This window comes from Scyliorhinus canicula, chromosome 26 (assembly GCF_902713615.1).
Source record: "Scyliorhinus canicula chromosome 26, sScyCan1.1, whole genome shotgun sequence".
Classification (NCBI taxonomy): domain Eukaryota; kingdom Metazoa; phylum Chordata; class Chondrichthyes; order Carcharhiniformes; family Scyliorhinidae; genus Scyliorhinus; species Scyliorhinus canicula.
The window spans coordinates 16,747,222-16,767,036 of record NC_052171.1 but is presented as its reverse complement, the minus strand read 5'-3'; the positions used below and the strand labels follow the sequence as shown (position 1 = coordinate 16,767,036).

At 50.5% G+C, this 19,815-nt stretch overlaps 1 protein-coding gene across 1 annotated transcript in view; it reads left to right on the top strand.

Moving 5' to 3' along the window:
- LOC119957311 (semaphorin-4C-like) overlaps positions 1-18,829 on the top strand; it is a 78,755-nt gene extending 59,926 nt beyond the window's left edge. Inside the window, 10 exon segments of the mRNA XM_038785173.1 lie at positions 261-412; positions 3,218-3,393; positions 6,658-6,802; positions 9,119-9,341; positions 11,754-11,869; positions 13,286-13,437; positions 14,213-14,283; positions 15,221-15,259; positions 15,262-16,402; positions 17,079-18,829. Of these exon segments, the coding sequence (XP_038641101.1) occupies positions 261-412; positions 3,218-3,393; positions 6,658-6,802; positions 9,119-9,341; positions 11,754-11,869; positions 13,286-13,437; positions 14,213-14,283; positions 15,221-15,259; positions 15,262-16,061 (1,874 nt within the window). The 3' untranslated portion in view covers positions 16,062-16,402; positions 17,079-18,829.
- The last annotated feature ends 986 nt before the right edge of the window (positions 18,830-19,815 follow it).

Below are 19,815 nucleotides of genomic sequence, written 5' to 3'. Positions count from 1 at the left end.
AAACAAAGTGGGTGCACTGAGCAGGACAAGGAGACCTCTCTGCTTGTGATGCTGAAACTTCATGGGAATAGTCCCACTGCTGCCTGGCCTCAACCCGGACAAGGCAATTTCTCATATAGTCTGTTTTGCCACTTTGTTGCTCCTGTGAAACTTGGTGCTTCGATCAAACGTGTGTATTTTCTTGGGTAAAACCTGTTTGAGGGGATGCCGCTGATGATTATTGCCTCCCCAGACACTTGACCCCTGTCCATTCATTCCAGAACCAAACTTTGTCGGCTCTGCGTACATCCAAGAAAGTGCCAACAGCGAGATGGGGGACGATGATAAGATATACTTCTTCTTCAGCGAGAGAGCTGTAGAATACGACTGCTACAGAGAGCAGGTGGTGGCCAGGGTTGCTCGGGTGTGTAAGGTAAGATGAGCTTTGCCATCCGGCCAGTCCGTTCAGGGTGGACTCTGAATCAATGTACACACACACACACTCTCTGAGGGGTGGCTTTGTTGCGTGGAGTTAACTGTGCAGCATTAGGATAGAACAACTGGGGACTCAATCTGAGTTTGTGCTGTGCTTGTGCCTGAAGAGTGGGCACCCTGGCTGTGTTTTTTAAAAATCACCCTCCCTTGTTCTTCCCGCTTTGTTCCTCAATCTCCGAATGTGCAGAACACTGAGGGATGCTTTCTTCTACATGTGTTGCTGCTCTTTGTCTTGATTATAGTGAGGCTCTCCCCTTATATTCTGCCTCTTAGCTTCTCCTCTCCGTGCCTGTGTTGTAACTGTCATCTCCCATCCCCCTTCCTCTGCTCTGTCACATCTGGTCCCAGCTACAGCCTTCTGGATGCTGCTGCGTGCCCCCCCCCCCAAATCACTTCATTTCCTGGTCTAATCTTTCCCAATAAAATCTCGCCCCTCATGCAACGCGCACCCAAAGCCCACCATTAGCAGGAATTCTCTGCCTCTCTCTCGGAAGGGGACTGAGATGGAAGTTATTATGGTTTACAATACTGCCTTGTGACCCCAGAGTTCTCATTTCCAATTCAATTAGCATCACACAAAGGTCGCCGCACAGCTGCTGAGGGCACTGACTACAACATTTTTGGGCTGCCTCTATCCGATTCCCAGTTGACTTATTTTCCGCACTAATTGACAGCGAGATTGGGAGAGGTCACGGGTTTAAAATGAATGTGACACTCGGAGACCAGCTTTGTTCAGTCAGTAACATTCTCATTACTGGTTTGAGAAATTTGAATCCATAGCTAGGGCTAATCTAATTACCAGCAATCGATGCTGCCAATTCAGTGCAGCGCTGAGGGAGTGCCACATTGCTCAGAGTGCAGCCTTTTGCCCAAATGGTTCAAGTGAGACCATGTCTCTCCTCCTCCAATTCGCCTGTCTTCAGCTTTCGCTGACTGCAATCGCCGCTCTGTTCGTGGTTTCAACTGTTCCAACCTGAAGCTCTAAAATTCCCGCCCTCTATCTTCCTTTTTTGAGGTGATCCTTAAATCCCACCTCATCATTGAATGTTGTTTGATAATGTTCCCGTGCGGTGCTCCGTTTGAGGTGCCGTGCAAATGTTGTTGTTGCATGACGAAAGATGACTTGCTACTATGAACGGGACTGCCGCAGTGGAAATCTGTTGGTGATGAGGACAGCCACAAAAGTAGGTGGGAAGGCAAAGAGTCTGCAGAAGAATAGAGGCGGGTTAGGTGAGTGGGTAAAAAAAAAACTTGGAGATGGAATATAATGTAGGAATTTATCGAGTAGTGCACTTTGGTAGGAAGAATAAAGGAGCTGAATATTATTTAAATGGAGAGAGATGGCAGAAAACTGCAGCACAGAGGGATCTGGGTGTCCTCGGGCATAAATCATAATAAGCTGGCATACAACTTCAGTACGTAATTGGGAAGGCAAATTAAATGTTGGCCTTTATTTCAAAGGGAATGGAGCAAAAAAACAACTGAAGTCCTGCGAAAACTATACAAGGCCACACCTGGAACAGGGAACAGTTTAGGTCCCCTTATCCAAGAAAAGATACACTGGCATTGGAGGGAGTCCAGAGAAGGTTCATTAATTTGAGCCCAGGAATGGAGGGTTTGCTTATAAGGAGAGGTTGGGTAGATTGGGCCTGTACTCGGAGTTGACAGGAATGGGCGGAGACCTTGTTGAGACAGGTAGAATTCTTGGGGCTTGACAGGGTCGATAATGAGAGGCTGTTTAATTTAGTGGGAGAGTCTCACAGCAGAGGACAAGATCTCGGAATAAGTGGTCATCCATTTAAGACAGAGATGAGGAGGAATTTCTTCTCTCAGGGGGGTAGTTAATCTTTATAATAGAGAGCAGTGGAGGCTGGGTTGTGTAGTATGCTCAAAGCAGAGATAGATTTTGAGTCAGTAAGGTAATCAAGGGGTATGGGGATAAGGTGATAAAATGGGTTGAGGATTATCATATCATAGAATCATAGAATTAACAGTCCAGAAGGAGGCCATTTGGCCCATGGAGTCTGCACCAGCACTTGGAGAACCCCACCCTATCCCTGTAACCCAGTAACCCCAAAGTACATCCACCCTATCCCTGTAACCCAGTAACCCCACCAAACTTGTTAAGACACTTAATTTCACATCAGTCATGATCTCATTTAATGGTTAAACAGACTCAGTGGGCCGAATGGCCTACTTCTCCTTGGTGTTGTGGTCTAGCCTTCTTTCTCAGCCGCGACTTGGGCAACATGGCTACACAGTGGATAGCACTGTGGCCTCACAGCGCCAGGGTCCCAGGTTCGATTCCTGGCTGGGTCACTGTCTGTGCGGAGTCTGCACGCTCTCCCCGTGTCTGCGTGGGTTTCCTCCGGGTGCTCCGGTTTCCTCCCACAGTCCAAAGATGTGCAGGTTAGGTGGATTGGCCATGCTAAATTGCCCTTAGTGTCCAAAAAGGTTGGGTGGGGTTATTGGGTTACAGGGATAGGGTGGAAGTGAGGGCTTAAGTGGGTTGGTGCAGACTCAATGGGCCGAATGGCCTCGTTCTGCACTGTGTTCTATGTCTATGACTCGAAAGGAAATAGATCTGGTTGAGCAAGAAGCTCATTGGTTGTTTTTATGCTTGTTTGGGGAAGGGAGTGGACAGGGTGAGGCGAGGAAGGAGGTGATTGTGGGCTGCCATGTTTTGAAGATGTATCCATGGTAACTGCTGCGTTAAATGCTGGTTTGTTCTTTCCGATGGCAGGGTGACTTGGGGGGCGCTCGGACCCTTCAGAAAAAATGGACAACCTTCTTGAAGGCCCGCTTGTTGTGCTCGGTCCCTGAGCAACAGCTTCACTTCAACAAGATTCAGACCGTTTACACCCTGAACAACAGCGATTGGCAGAGCACCGTGTTCTTCGGTATCTTCCGGGCGCAGTGGTAAGTCGAGCGGTCTCTCCTCTCTCTCAACAGCCTCCTCGCTCCCACCCCCTGCCCACCCTGGCACCAGCCTGGTGCTGACCCTCAGCGCATTAACTCTGCTAAGTCTGTGGTCTGCATGCGTGAACCCTGACCCCCAAGTGGTGGAAGACTTTTCGATGACCGGACCATCGCTATTTAGCATGACTTCTCGTACTGCACCTTTCTGGATGAAGTGCGTCTGCACGGCCACCAGGTCCATGATCCCTAACTACCACCCATGCCACCCCACCCAGAGATGCAAGCTGCAGGGCGCAGCCTCTGCGGCTCCCCCACAAGGCAGTCAACAGATATCGGTGACCCCGGTTGCTCGTCGGTCTCCGCCACCAAGACCGATTCATCCCATTCAGCCAAACGTCTTGAAAGTTCATTTCTGGGCCTGCTTGCTTCACGCAGACAGACGGTCTTTCGAGGCAGCCGGGCTCACAGTGAAGGATGATAATGGGAGTGGGTATGAGAGGAAGGCAGCTTGCGGAGGAGCCTGACAATGATGATGGGGGCGGGGAGAAGTAAAGATTCCATTGATTCAATCCGTTGAGTGCACGGCTGAAGGTTTCCTGACCAGAATCTGATGCAGTTTCTCGGAATGCACTGCAGCCAGTCAGCAGTTTTAACTATCGACTTGCCACTTTAGACCGATCAAAATCCTTTCTCCTGACGGGAAAGCGAAACCTCCCTTTGAGGGAATGCAGGAGCAAGACTTTCAAACTAAGGAATACAAATGGCAGCAACCATCCCTGCAAGTCCAAATTCCAACCATGGCACTTTTAAAGATGAAGGTTTACCTGCCGTCAAAAGGGGTTCAGTATTCCTTGAAAGGCAGGTATTATCCACAGTGACATTGCTGCTAGTTCTCACCCTCTGCCTCTCCATATATGGGCGCTATCATTCATGTCTTGACCTCTTTCAATAGGTATGAACTGCAGGTGTCAGAGTCTGCTGATTGAGCAGGGAGCTCTGCTCTGCAGTGATTCCTCCTGTAGTCAGACAGCCTGCCAGCACTCGCTGCAGCCTGGCACAGCGAAGGAAGACTTGGAGATTTGCAAGAGAGACCTGCCGTTGCCTGCGGAAGCAAACCTCAGTGAAGCCATGGTTGGGGGGGGGGGGGTGTGTGCGATGCGATGAGAGTCACTGAGAGGGGGGAGAAAACCTTTCACCTCCTGCTTTACTGGCAAGGAAGCTGGTATAATCCAGGCAGGAGCTGTCTCTCGCTGCCATCGCAGCCGGTATGTGAAGGTACAAATGGTGGGCAAGATAATCTGTTGCAAACTGGGAGTCGTGCTGGAGCAGGCTGCATCAATGAGATTTTCTTTTTAATTGTCCCCTGGAGGATGAGACGTTGTTTCTTCCGTCGCGGAGAAGATGAGACGTTGGGAAATTTGAGATAGTGTCTGTGAGGGGGCTTGGAGGATGAGGGTGGGGGTAGTGAGTGATCAGACCATCTGGTGGGTGCAGGCCGTGTGTTTCTTGCTTATTGACACATGAGCTCAGCAGGCAGCAGTCCTTTTCCTGTCCTGCTGCCTTGTGTGTGTTTCATGCCCATTTTTAACCCAACAATACTGATTTTGAAAGACTCAGTCACTGACTTTCAAACTGCATTAGGGCAGGGGTGGGAAGTTCTTGTACATGTGGTAATGATGAACCCACGCTGGGCAGGGCAGAATTTCCTCTGTTATTTGGCTGCAGAATCTGTCCTTTCTTTTAATCCTCGTTCCAAATGTGAGAGCATTTGCATATGGATGAAAATGGGAGAAGTGGCAGAAGGTGAATCATAAAATTTTAAAAATGAGTCGCATCCACATGGCCCACAGCTCCGGGTATGTGTTAAACAGATTACAGTTGGAATACAGCAAAATTAATTCCAGACCAAAAATTGAGATTTGGAGAAGGAAAGATATCCGAGCAGTGGACAAGTGTGCTGATGAGTGTTGGAAAGTCTGGGCAGTGATTCACAGCAGCTGTCCCTCAGTCCAACCTGCTGTCAGCATTGTGCTGACACTTCTGCAAGTTTCCACAGCAGTTGTTTTCTCTTTCCTGGCGTTTTCTCTCAGCATTGCAGAGGTTTTTGTCTGTTCCAACTGGCTGAAGAATCCAGTATCCCACCTCAGTGGAGAGTTGCGGTACAGAGTGTCAGAATAGTTGGAGTTGGCTCGTGTCCCGAGGCAGGTGCTGCATGGGTTTGAGAGAGAGAGAGAGAGGAAAGCTCCCTCTACACTGGGACTTGAGGCGAGGAGCAGGAGGTTTCGGGGTGGTTTGAGGATAAACCTTTTTCACCCAGAGAGTGGTGGGAATCTGAAACTCGCTACCTGAAAGTGTGGCAAAGGCACTAACCCTCACGACATTTAGGAACCATTGAGATGAACACTTGAAACTCACAGCGTATAAGGCTGCCGACCAAGTACTAATGGATAGGTGCTTGATGGCTGGCACGGACCATGATGGGTCGAAGGGCCTCTTTCTGTGCTGTTAAAACTCTGTGACTCGGTGATTTGTACAGTAATTCAGTGTTGTATTTGGGTGCTCTGTGTGGGAGGGCAGGCTAAAACCTTTTTTTAAAATTTGGAGTCCCTAAATATTTTTTTCCAATTAAGGGGCAATTTAGCGTTGGCCAATCCACCCACCCGGCACATCTTTGGGTTGTGGGGGCGGCACCCACACAAACACGGGGAGAATGTGCAAACTCCACACGGACAGTGACCCAGAGCCAGGCTCGAACCTGGGTCCTTGGTGACGTGAGGCAGCAGTGCTAACCACTGTGCCACCGTGACACCCCGGGGCAGGTTAAAACTGAGTTTGTTAAATGAAGAACAGGTTTGTAACTGACCTCCGCAATTGGGAGCTGGGCTGTTGAAGGATGAGGCTTCAATGCTTCCTAGTCTGACTAACTGGAGTAAAATCCCACAAGACAGCACAGGGTTAGACATAGTTTAACAGATGGATATCTAGCTGGTATATGATTTTTTTTTCCCTATGCCTCTCTTTCCATGATGTCAGGAGGATGAGCTGAAACGTATCACTTCAAACTTTGGCAACGGAGCGATGAAACAGCTTGAAGCGTTTCTGATAAATGGAATAACCATCTGTAAGTGCCGGGTGCCAAGCACAGAGTGAGGAAGAGTGAAACCAGTTATGTGTATGTCAGTTTGCATGTGCTGTGATTGCCAGATTTGAGATGGGCCAGGTAATTGGGTGACCTGTCTAACCGGTGTCTCTGTCTGCTCACAGGGCTGATGTGGACGTGTCTGCCATCTGCCAGTACAGGATTGAAGACATCCAGCAGGCCTTCAATGGACCCTACAAGGAGTACCAGGAGCAGGCGCAGAAGTGGGGCCAGTATTCAGACAAAGTGCCAACTCCCAGGCCTGGAGCAGTAAGTCCTTCAGATAACAGACTTTTATTCTCTTCCTTCCTTCCAGTGCCAAGAAATACTCTCTCCGATATCTTCCAACTTGAGTGCTGGCAAGATATTGCAAGAGTTAATACTTGATTCTCCTTCTCATCCTAAATTTTCATTCCTCCTGGGTAGGTTCAGCACGGATAGGATTACAGTGGATTTACAGAACTTTGGGACAAGCAGTCCAGATTCCTCTTTGTGCTCCACTCGAGTTTCCTCTCACCGTGCCTCATCTAAACCTCTCGATATGATCCTCCACTCCAGCCTTCCCCAATCGTTGGCTGGCCGGGTGCAGGCGGTTCAGATGAACATCTTGCCACGGTTTTTATTTTTATTTCAGTGCCTACTGGTCTTTTTGCCAGTTTTTTGTGGGGGTGGATGGGTTGGTACCGTCGTTTGTGTGGGCAGGGAAGGTGGCAAGGATTAGGAGGACAGTGCTTCAGAAAGGGTGACAGTCGGTGGGGGGGGGGAGGGGGGGGGGGCTGGCCCTTCCGAACCTGCTGTAATATTATTGGGCGCCGAAAGCTGAGAAGTTGCGGGGTTGGAGCAGGGCGATGGTGGCTTTGTGGGTGAGGATGGAGGTAGGTTCTTCTAAGGGGTGGGAGCTGCGGCCGCTGGCAACAACGCGACTCCTGTTTGCCCCAGGGAAGTATCCGGGGAATCTGGTGGTGGCGGCCACGCTGAAAATGCGGAGGCAATTTCAGCAGCACTTTAGGGTGGGGCGGGGTCGGAGTTGATGCCGATTCGAGGGAACCATGGGTTAGAGCCTGGGAGTGAGGTTTTGGGGATGGGAGGAACATGGGGTGATGGAAATGAAAGACTTATTTTTAGAAGGGTGGTTTGGGCGGTTGGAGGAGTTGCGGAAGTGGTTTGGGGTCCCGTGTGGGGAGGGTTTCGGGTACATGTAGGTGTAGGAGTTTGCGAACAGGTTTTTCCGAATTCTCCGGTGGTACTGCCCTCCTCGTTGCTGGAAGGGGTGTTGGCCGTGATGGGGTTGGACCGTGGGGGGGGGGTCATCTCGGGGATCATTGGGAGGATTTTGGAGGAGGATACGGCTTCTCTGGAGGGAGTTCAGGCCAAGAGGGAGGAGGAGCTGGGGATGGGGCTGGCGGAGGGTAAAGGCCTCAATCTTGTGCGCGAGGCTGGGGTTGACTCAGCTGAAGGTACACACAGCGCATCTGACAAAGTTGAGGATGAGCCGGCTGTTTGAGGGGGTGGAGGACTTTGGGAACGATGTGGGAGGGGCCCGGCCAATCACGTCCATATGTTTTGGTCGTGCCTGGAGAAATTTATTTCAGCACCATGTCACCGATCTTGCATGTTCTTTGACACTTGGTGTGCATGAACTCTCCATCAGCATAGTCTGTCTTGATCTGTTGTCTTACTGGTGACGGGACTCCAAGTACTTTTTAAACAGCCCCAGGGTTCTGTCTCCTACCACCCTTTTCAGACAATGATTTCCGGACCTCCGCCACCCTCTGGGCGAAAAATCCTCTATGTGTCAGAACTCCGTACGTAAGGACAGAGTTCTGACACTGATAGCAACAGTACAGATCACTGTCGAGTCACTGGAGTCGGATTCCCCACTTCCTGCTGTAATTTTAGCAATGACCCCGGGTAAATGGTGTCAGCATCTGTGTGGGGCCTCACTCCGGGGATTGTGTTGAAGTCATGGCAGGTGTGTGGCATGGTGGCACAGTGGTTAGCACTGATGCTTCACGACGCCAAGGACCCGGGTTCGATCCCAGCCCCGGGTCACTATGTTTGTGGAGTCTCACCTCCACAACCCAAAGATATGCAGGGTAGGAGGATTGGACATGCTAAATTGCCCCTTCATTGAGGGAAAAAAAACAATGACGTGCATACTTTAAATTTCTGGCTGGTAATTTGGAGAATCTGCAAGGAACTTGCTGCCTACTGTGATTTCCAGCACACGATACATTCTGGGGCCCCTACCTTTCCAGAGGTGACCCTGTAGAATGCTGAAATTATGTTAAAACTCCATTGTCACCGGGTAGATTTTCGCCTCAAACTGTCCTCGGAATATTTCTACCCTTTGTGAGGCTGGGGTTTTACAGAGACAGTCTCCTGCAGGGAGGAGGGAGGAGGGGATGAGAAACTCATGATTCCTGACACCACTTTCCCCCCCCGCCCCAAAAGTACATCATGGATCTTGCTGTGTGGCGGAGCTCGCCTTGTGGGGTTACCAGGGGTAATATTGTTGGTGTGTGTGGCGGGTGTTGCAGAAATTCTGTTTGGTTTCCTCACCATGGTCTTTTAACTCATTGCCAGTGCATCACAAACAGCCACAGATTGAATGGCTACAACACTTCACTGGAGCTGCCCGACAACACCCTCAACTTTGCCAAGAAGCACCCGCTGATGGACGACCTAGTGCAACCTGTAGGCCGCCGGCCTGTACTCATCCAAAAAAACGTCAACTACACACAGATTGTGGTGGACCGGGTAGTGGCTGCGAGCGGGAATCAGTACAACGTCCTGTTTATTGGGACAGGTCAGTCTCGATTCAGGCCTTGATGGAGTTGAGAGTTTCGAGCAGGAAGTGTGTTGTGTCAGACACTGGGATGAAGTACGGTTCAGGTCGGTGGCCTCTCGCAAATTGTGTTGGGCCAGTGCAATGCTGTTCCGAACCTACAGTGTCCCCAGTGGCTGACACGATGGACAGTAGCACACGGCTGCAAAAAGGTCCAGATTTCCCACTTAACTGTGTTCTGTTGTGGGCAGAACTATAGCATTGCCTGTCGCTGCTATTTGGCACCTTCTACTGCCAATTGCTAAAATCCCTTATCTGGATAAGTGCAGCGTTCTGAAAAATAATTGTTAAATAGATAGTGGGCTGGATAGTGTCATTATGAGAAGGCTACTTGCTGACTGCTTCGGTTCTGTTTTTGTTTTATTAATTTAATTTGATTGTTTTGTTTTAAATATATTATTTTGTGGAATTGGCCACCGCAGGCAAGGCCAGCTTTTGTTGCCCAACCATAATTTCCCTTGAATTGCACTCAGCTATTTTCAGAGGGCATTTGAAGCTCAGCCACATTGCTCTGGGTCTGGAGTCCTTTGTAGGACAGACCGGGTAAGGACGACAGATTTCCTTCACTCGGGTTCTGGGCTTTCGAAGAAACATGTGGGACAATTTGAGATTTCCAGTTTCCAGGAGCCATCCAAGAGCCCTTTAGAAACGGAGAAATGCAGGCCTGGCTGCTCTGGTTGGAGAGTGAAAGGATCTAATTCTGAGATTGCCAGCAAAGCAGTGACCAGAGCAGCGGCCTGAAACTGAGAAAGATCAAGGAAAGCAGCACTGGAAAAGAGTGACTGACTGGTTGAGGAATGCATTCCCCGAGACCCTGCAACTTGACATTCTCTCTGTGGGAAAGTCTGTCCTCTTGAAGCTGTGCAGGCAGATTGAACTCCAGGGTGGTGCTGACAACAAGCAGACTGTCTGATGCTTGTCGGTGGTTTGTTTTGAAAGTTTTTATCGACATGTTTAATCCCTCAGACATGCGCGCACATTTAATCTGGGAAAGACGCTCACATCCTGGGGTAGCGGGAAGGCAGAAAGCAGTCACAGCTCATCTTCAATTGAGTGACAGGCCCCAAAGTACCTTATTGGAGCAATTTGGGAAATGAGAACAGGTACTGAAAAGTTTGGTCGAAGCAGTGGGTTAAATGAGGAGAAGGACGGAGAGGTTTAGGGATAGGACTGAAGGATGGAGGGCTGAGGCGGGGGGGGGGGGGGGGGGGGGGGGGGGAATGCACAAGAGGTGAGAGCGTGGTCAGAGTCACATAATGAGGATGCGGCATTATCTCCTCCTCAAAATCATTCTGTCCCAGCCAGGAATAAGAGGACAGCTTGCCCCTTCCCTCGCAATACTCTTTTGCCTGTGATCTGTCACGAAGGGACTGGACTGGGGAGAAAAGAGTGTTGACTGACGGGCACTGCTGTGATTTGCTGTTCTGTGCGAGAGTGCTCACAGCTACCTGTGACCTGACCACCTGCCAATCGCCCACTGCACCACCTGCATTTTAAATTGTCATCTTTAAGACCAGTCTGTGGAATTCGGAGAGGCCAAGAAGGTGTCTGCTTTCATTCCGTGTCTATGCTGAGAATAGTGGATCTGAGCTATTCTGGCACTTGGCTCCCCATAAGTAGCTAAGTACCCGTGACTGTAAGGATGGACAACTTGGCCCACACTCCTGGCTTCGTATCAGCGTGTGTTGATATGACAGGGACAGACTCAGTGATGATGTCTCCCAATGGTTCACTCAGCCATGTTGGCTGCAGACCTGACAATTCCTTGATTTTAATTTGGTTATGCTTGTTTTCAAATCCCTCCCGACCTCCTCGGGCCCTATAACATTCCAATGTGTCCACATTGCGCTAATTCTGGCCTGTCAGGCACTCCCTGATGAGCATCGCTGCGCCATTTGTGGCTGTCAATCTGTCTGTCGGCTTCTTGCTATTCCTTTGTGCTGTCACCCTGTTATTGAGCTTTTTTGGCCACCAACCCTAATGTAGCATCAGGTAGCTTGGAATGAAACTTTGTTCTTTGACATCCCTGTGAAAGACCTTGGGGCGGATCACCATGATAGAGATGGGAAAGAATTGTAAGTTGTTGCTGCTTGGCACTTGTCCACATTTAGACTTGCAGAATGGCTACTTCAGAGGGAGAGCAGACTGCTTCATGTTACATCAGTGAAGTTCACACAGATAAAAGCTGCCGCTTTTGGATGTAAACATGAGCTAAGAGAGCAGCTCTCGGTGTTGATCTTGATCGAGATTTGCTGAGTTTGCGGTTTCCTGCTGGGGAGTTTGGGGGGTGGGGGGGGCGGCAGGGAGGTGGGGCAAGGAGCGTTTCATTTGCTGGGCCTTGTTTGAAACTTGCTTTTCCCTCTCCACCAACAGGAGCAGGCTGGTTGCACAAAGCTGTGATGATTGGCTCCCACATACACATTATTGAAGAGCTCCAGCTGTTTGAGAAAGCGCAGCCAGTGGAAAGCCTGGCCATCTCCAAGAAGAAGGTAAGGCGCTCCGATCTGCTGTCACAGCTGCCCTGTGGCCCTGAGAGTATCTATTCAGTTAGACTGAAGCGGCCCCGTGTCTCCTGCTGTTTGTGTTCTCCTCGACGGGAATATAAGGCGCGATTCTCCGCAAATGCGGAGAGTCGTGAAGGCTGCCGTGAAACTGGCCGTGTTTTCACGGCCGAGCCCCCTCCCGGGACCCGATTCTGCTCCCCGGTCGGGGCTAGCAGCGGGGCCCCGTGAACCACGGCATCACAGGCTTAGCGAACGTCGCTAAGCCCGTGCGCCAAGGGTAACGGCGGCTGACGCGCATGTTGACATCAGCCGCGCGTGCGCGGATTGGACGGCTCCAACCCGCGCATGCGCGGATGACGTCATCACGCATATGCGTCAAACCCGCGCATGCGCAGGCCGGTATGCCCCTCAGCCGCCCCGCGGACCGATCCAGCGGGGCAGCGGAGGAACAAAGAGTGCGCGGGTTTCAGACCCGCTGCCCGCGATCGGTGCCCACCGATTGCGGCCCATGCCGGCCGTGCCAATCGGTGCCATGGTTCTCCAGAACGGCACTTTGCGGCCGTTTTCACGAACGGTGAGAGCAGGTGTGTTTGAGTTCGTGAAAACGGCCGTAAAGGCCTGGGAACTCGGCCCATCGGATAGGGGATAATCGCTGTTCGCCGTAAAAAAACAGCAAGCAGCGATTCGTGTCGTGGGGCGGCCGTGGGGGGAGGGGGAGAATAGCGGGAGGTCGGGAAAATGTCGGGAAGGCCCTCCCGCTATTCTCCGACCCGTCGTGGGGGGCGGAGAATCGCGCAAATAGTCCATCTATTATCAGATAATTAGATGGTATTCACTGTCTGGGTCACACAGAGAATCCTGGTAACTGCAGCCCCATGTGAGAGAATAGCTTCAGCTGTACAACTGCATGGACTGGGGTCATTCTGTCTTCAGAGGGAGCAGCGGGCAAAGGGCACACTGCTGCAGTTGTGCAGAAAGGTGGATCAGCACGCGACGGCTTTGATTTTTCTGCCTGCAACCATCCCACCCCACCTTCTGTGGCTTGCTGTCGGATCCTGTTTGATAATCCTGTGCGAGGCATCTTGCAATGTTATAGACAGTTAGGGTTAGACAGATTGTGGTTCAGCATGAGAAACAAAAGGTTATCGGCGGGGGGGAGACGGGAATGTAAAATTCCAGTGTCAACACGAACATATCAGCCATGATCTCAGTGAACGGTGCAGCAGGCCCAAGGGGCTGAATGGCCTAGTTCTGCTCCTATTTTGCATGTTATACAGTGTTGGAAGATGTTACAGAAACACAAGTTATTGCTGTGGCGATATCCCGAGGGGAGGGGAGGGGGGGGGGAAGAGTCTCACACAACGGTGCCGTTAATCCGGGTGTTCTCCCTCATTTCCACAGAAGCTCCTGTTTGCCGGATCTCACACTCACGTTGTTCAGGTTCCCTTTGCGGACTGTGGGAAATACAGAAGCTGCGAGGATTGCATCCTGGCAAGAGACCCATACTGCGTCTGGACAAAGTGGGCGTGCACAAGGATGGACGCAGTACCCAAGTAAGGAACCGGGGGCGGGCGGCGGGGGGATAAATGCTGCGGACGCTGGGAATGGGGAATAAAACAACAGATTAGACAGGAAAGTGGAGTCAAAGGCTGATTCAGATAGGCCATGATTTTATCTGTGGTGAAGCAGGCTGCATCAGCTGGGTGGCCTGCTCCTATTTCTTATCTTCGTGACGTATTCAGAAGAGAGGATCGTGACCTTCATTAATAAAGTGATTGAAAGCAGTTCACAAGTCCGGGGGGGGGGGGGGGCAAGTTTTGGTTTCTAAATTTGGGGAATGCCGAAAGATAGGTTCTCTGAGAAATGTTGTTGCTGCTGAAACTCTGGGGAAGTATTGCATTGCTTTTTATTCGGCCCACTCCCAGCCAACACACAAAGGTACATAGCTTCCTGCAGGAAGAGAGCTGAGCCTTTGAGTTCTGGGGCGTCTCCTGTTCATTGGCAGTCCGCTGGGATCAGAGCTTTGTGTAGAAAGGAAACAATCGGAGGGGGGGTGCCAAAGGGGTCAGTGCTGAGCTGCGTCTCCTGCCGCACTCTCACCTTGTTGTCTTTGGATGTCAGTCATTTCCTTTTGCAGGAGTGTGGGGACATAGAGAGTTTCAGCCTGAGCTACTTGGTAACTGGTGATGCTGTTTCCGATCAGTAACAGGGACCGGCACGCTACATTGCGCATGGATGGCCAGGTGTGCGCAGGGGGGCTGGGGGAGTTTGCCCATGTATGCATCTCTGTCAGGACTAATGCCATGCCATTCTTGTGCTTTTCCTCAGGCTTCTTGACATGGACCAGGATGTAGAGTTTGCAGATGTCAGTCTGTGCCATCGCACTCCAGGTAACAGGAGTTCAGTGCCTCGGGCAGGGTGGGTGGCACAGCAATAACTTGGCATTGGCGTCATTGGGAAGATGCCAAGCTTAAGAGCTTGGATTCCTGTCAGGAGCAGGCAAGCTGCTGTTCCTGAGTTCGCAAACAGTCAGAGGAAATAACAGTTTGAAATTCCCAGTGGGCTCTGTGAATTGCATTGTGCGCGCCTTCCCCCCTCCTTCCTCACCCTCCCAGGTCTCTTTGGCATCACTGCCCATGCTTTGTACACCTACTGCAAACGGGAACAGCTTTCCTTCATGGGCTTGATCAGGAGATGTCCCCGAGCCACAGATCTCAGGGTCAGCTCTGCTGAGACTTCTCAACTCCCCATGGGTCAAAGCTGAGACATCCCCCTTCCTGTTTGTGTGTCCACGTTGCTGCTCAGGCCAATCGGAGAGCTTGGCCAATATTTGTTCTTTGAACTCGGACACAGTGTTGGCACTGCTCCCTCCGAGTTAAAAGTTTGAATCCCTCTCCAGGCACTTGAAGGTAAAATCCAGGTTGACACTCCAGTGCAGTACTGAGTGAGTGCTACTATGCTGGGAGGTGTCATCTTTCAAACAAGGTGCTAAATGAAGGCCCTTTCTGCCCTTTTGGGCAGAGGTGAAATATCGCACAGCTCTGTTATGAAGAAGGGCTGGAGTCCTCTCCCTGGCCTCCTGGCCAGTGACATAATCAGATGATCTGGTCGTTGTTGCTGTGTGCGGAAGCTTGCTCTGTGTAAATTGGCTGCCGTGGTTCCAACATTGCAACAGGAGCCGCACTTGAAAAATGCCTCATTAGCTGTAAAAAGCTGAGGTGGTGGAAGGTGCTACACACATACAAGTGTGTCCCTTTACCACTTGCCGACCACCATGCTGTTTGTGTGGAGTAAACGCTGACTGCTCTGTCTTTGTTTCCACATCACTTTGTTCAGGTGACCTGAAGGCGGAGAACCTCACTGTTGTAGCCGGCACAATATCCTCCTGCCATGCCAACTCATCTCCAATCTGGCTGTACCCAAGTGGACATTTCAGCAGCAAGAACTTGCCCATGCACCTGACGCCAACTACGAGGTGCGGCCGAAAGCCTTGTTAATATCGGATGTGGGGCCACAGCACAGCGGCAGCTACAGGTGTTACTCGGAGGAGAAAAGGGAACGCTTCCTCGTCGGCAAGTACTGGCTGAAGGTTGTTTCCAAACCAGCCATGGCGCTGGAGAGCCAAGCGGCAGCAAGTAATCTGGAACTGGCTTGGCTGTGTGTCTTTGTCCTGGGAGTGGTCTGTTTCTGCTTGTTGGGAGTGGTCATCTATCTGAATCGCAAGCTGAAAGAGCGCTTGGAGAAAACAGCGGCATTAAAGGAAGCCGAGCGTGTCACTGTATACCCTACCGAGCGCATCCTGCCCAAGGAACTGCCCAAAGGCACCAAGTTCATTCCCAGCCAGACCTCCAGCACGGACGAGAAGCTGTGGGAATCGCCCTCCTATTATTACTCTGACGGCTCGCTGAAGATCGTCCCCGGCCATGCCCTGTGCCAGAATGGGAGCTCACCATCGCACAACGGCACTGCCAATGGAATCCCTGGGCAGCCCCTGCCCACCGCCGTCCAGTCTCCCACCCGCCTCAACCTGGCCAACATCCGCGGTGCCAACACCAACGGCTACATCCGGCTGCAGCTGGGCGAGGAGGGAGTGGACCCTTTCTCGGAGGAGCTGAGGAAGAAACTGAAGCAGAGGCAGATGTTGCCTGATGCAAATCCGGAGGAGTCCTCGGTGTGAGGGAGTATTAGCCCTCCATTCAGCATACGGCTACCTCACCCTTTGTGTAAATAGGACAGAAGAAAAACAAACACACTGAAGCCTAGACTTTGTCAAAATTATGTATATATTCTACACTACACCTACATTTAAAACAGCAAGATTTAAAAGTTCCCAACCCCCAAAAAAATCCCTGAAATGTAAGACATCTAACTTAGCACAGACTGTCTATATACACTGTACCCACCATCTCTCCAGCCAAACTTGTGTGATACTGTGAACAGGAAGAGAGGCTCCAAACTGGGATACTTTCCGCTTCTTGCAGTGATTGCTGTGGTTCAAGGTGGATGCCAGCTTGTCAGGTAGGTGGAAATCCATCTCTGATGTGAGCTTTTTTTGTCCTGTGATGACAGCAAAGAGTGACTCAACCCCTCTTCACAAAGGCGATGTATGGCAACAAGGGGGTGAGAGGCTCGGGCACTGCTACCCTTCAGCTGCTGGGGAATGGAGCGCTGAAGGAGCTGGGAACATTGTGGGCTTACAAGCTGCGATCACATGTGGCACGCAGTCCCTCCGAGCTCCCTGTCAAGTGGGCTCAGGCTGTCTGCGCCTCCAGGTTTCAGTGGCACATTGTTGAATAAACAAATCAGCATAGCTGGTGTTGTCCGTCACCTCGGCCTAGTGATGTAGGCTTCAGTTTAATCCAAGGATTTGGATAGTTCCAGTGATAGCTCCTGGCTGAACTGTTCTGCTTGTAGTCCCAGTGTAAGTCCCATTCACCCAAGGCCCACCGCATAGTTTTGCTCCATGGAGCACTGGACCTATTCTGTGCTTCCAGTTATCTGTTTGCTTTCCTGGAACATTTCGAGTATTTTATTTCTCCCCGACCAGTGAGACCTGCTGGCCCAGGTATAGTCGAGCGGCCAGGAGAATATTACTTCAATCTAACATTGCTAAAGCACCAGAAGGGGCAGTGTCTGCCCATGTTTCACCCCCCCCCCCCTCATCCATATAACTGTACCAATGCTTTTCCCACAGTGTGTGGCGTCGATGGAACACCCAGTTGCTGCAGTGTACCCATCAGAAACTCCATGCTGCCACCCACTCTTCAGATACAGCAACGGGCACCTTCTTTCGCAACAGGGCACTCGACTTCTCCTCTGGTGTTGAAATGAACTCTGCAGTCTGGTGAGGTGCACTCTCTAACCACTGATTGTCCTGCCTTCTCTTCGGATTTGCTGAGAGCTGTGATGGGAATTCGCAGATGGCTTGGCGCTAGCGGCCTGAGCCATTGCTGTTGGTGACGAGGACAAATTCTGATCTTCAACATGGCTGAACAATGAATAAATCAGTGCACTGGGAACTCTGAGCTGCAGGCGACAGATTGATGCTTTGATTTGGTTGGTTTCTGTCTGGATTGTTGGGTACTTGGGAGTGCTGCTTTTCAGGAAGAATCCGATGCGTGGGTTTGGGTGATTCCTGTATTGGATATCAAGAATATGATGGGGGTTATTTTTGACAACAGTTTCTAACCAATTGAAAGGTGGTTTCCAAAGGCCGCATTTGAACGATGCTGTCTCATCAGTGCTTGCGTGCCGGTGAAAGATTAATGGTTGCCAAATAATGACTAAGCTTTTAACGATTGTTAATTGACAGTTCGTGGGAATAACTGTGTTTGTACAGTACGTGTAAAATATGAAGAGGAGGAAGCTTGTTTCTCTGTCCCCTGATGTATTTGTTTTCAGGGCACACGATTTGTTCGCGGGGAACCTGTTGAAGACATTGGAGAACAAATGTTCCAAAAGTGATGCTTTGTTTCTTGGGTGATGTGTGAACTATCATACGGTGTGTGGGAAAAGCTGGCTCGGGACAGGGAGGCATAGAATTGCGACATTTGACTGCCACTCATGAGCCTTATAGAGTCTATCTATTCCTTTACATGTGAATACAGAACAGAAAGATGGAGAGCGTGCTCGGCAAGGTGTGACCACCTGGCCAGGCAGGGAGTGCGAGGGAATCCAAGGATTAACCTTGTGTGACGTGGAGAGAGAATTTTGCAAGTACTCTTGCAGGTCAGACAGCATCTGTGGTGAGAGAAGCAGAGAGTTTGCGTCTCTGGGCAATGTGGTGTTGTCAGAATGTGTGTGCGATTGGTAGGTGTGAGGAAGAGCACCTTGGGATTAGGTGTGCCACCTTCGGCAGCAACCATCTGCCGTGGCATCACATTAGAACCGGAGAGGTGCGACCGAGAGAGGGACAGAGCCGAAGAAACCACCCATCCTGCTTGGCTCAATTGAGAGTGTGGAAGGAAGGGATTGGTGGGATGAGAAAGTGAGAGGACGGGTGTGGGCAGACGGATGTACGAGGGATACTTCACACTGCTGCATTGTGCAACACTGGGCCACGGTGTCAGTGAGTATCAATCATCCCAAGGCAATCGTGGGAAGAATGTAGAGATACTGGCAAAAGGAATGGCCATGGTGCTGGCTGGGTCAGGCTGCCCTGGAGCCAGTACTGGAGAGGAGAGGATGGGTAACAACTCCCAGGTTTGATCTCCACCTCTCACAGGCAGAGAAGGGAGGGTTACGAGATGGAGGAGTCCGAGGATCTGCTGTTGACCTGTGCGGGATGTCTAATGTACTTGAATCAATTTGCAGATGGTATTCTACTTTACAATGTAACTTATTGAGTTCAGCATGTAATTTAAATATTGTACAGTCTCCCAAAAATATTTATGAAAGTATTTTTATATCAATTAAAAAGGATTAAAATTTAGTAAACACACAAAACTGTCTCCAATGTTCTTGTCTTAAAGTGGTCTCTGCTGTGGCCTACTTGAGATGTCTTGACAATGCTACAGTAGGTCACTGTTATCCGACTTGACATCTTTCTTTCTTCGCTCCATGGTCGCACTCAACTCGAGTTAGAAACAGTTCAACTTGAAGGTCGCGAGCACAAAAGATGCAGGCTGCAGTGTTGAGGGAGTGCCATGCTGTCAGGGTGACTGTATTATGGATGACTTGTTCACTCAAGTGGATGTAAGAGGGCCCATCGCAGTGTTTGGAAGAGCAGCTGAGTTTGCCCCAGTGCCCTGACCAATATTTATACTCAACCAGGGGGAAAAAAAGGGGGAGGATGGTTTGCAAACACACACAAATGTTGTTTGTGGGAAGTTGCGTGCAAAACTAACGGCTGCATTTTATATCTCACACCAGTGACGTTCACACGTCCTTCATTAACTGGAAAGCCGTTTTCGAGATATTGAAGCCATTCAAGGCACTGGGGGTCTTGAGCATTTGGGTTCGAACTCGGGTGGAAAATCTCACCGCTGTGCAGAAGGTTCATCAATGAAATAAGTTTAGAACATTTGTGTATGATTTCCGAGTGGGTATCGGGGCTGACAGGAGGAAATGGACAGCAATTCAGCAACCAGGTTTCAGTTTCGCCCAGGAGCACCCGGTGTGGGAAATGTAAAGTGTTGCTGCGCTGTCACCCCATCATCTGGGGAGCAGAGTGCACGACTGTGCCTGACCTAGGACTGCAGTGTGGAGGGAGCTTCCCTCATGGCTGGAACTGAACTGGGAGTTATCCAGGCCACCCATATCGGGGAAGGATGCACTCATCAGTACAGTGGGACTTCCCAGCGCATAATCCCCCCATGTTGCTTCTGGCAGCTGAGTTGGACTTATAGATATCGGCCTGCAGTTTGTGTTAAGTCTTGCTGAGATTGTCTCAAATACATGCCGTTGATGGGTCTGACTCTGGATGAAGAGGT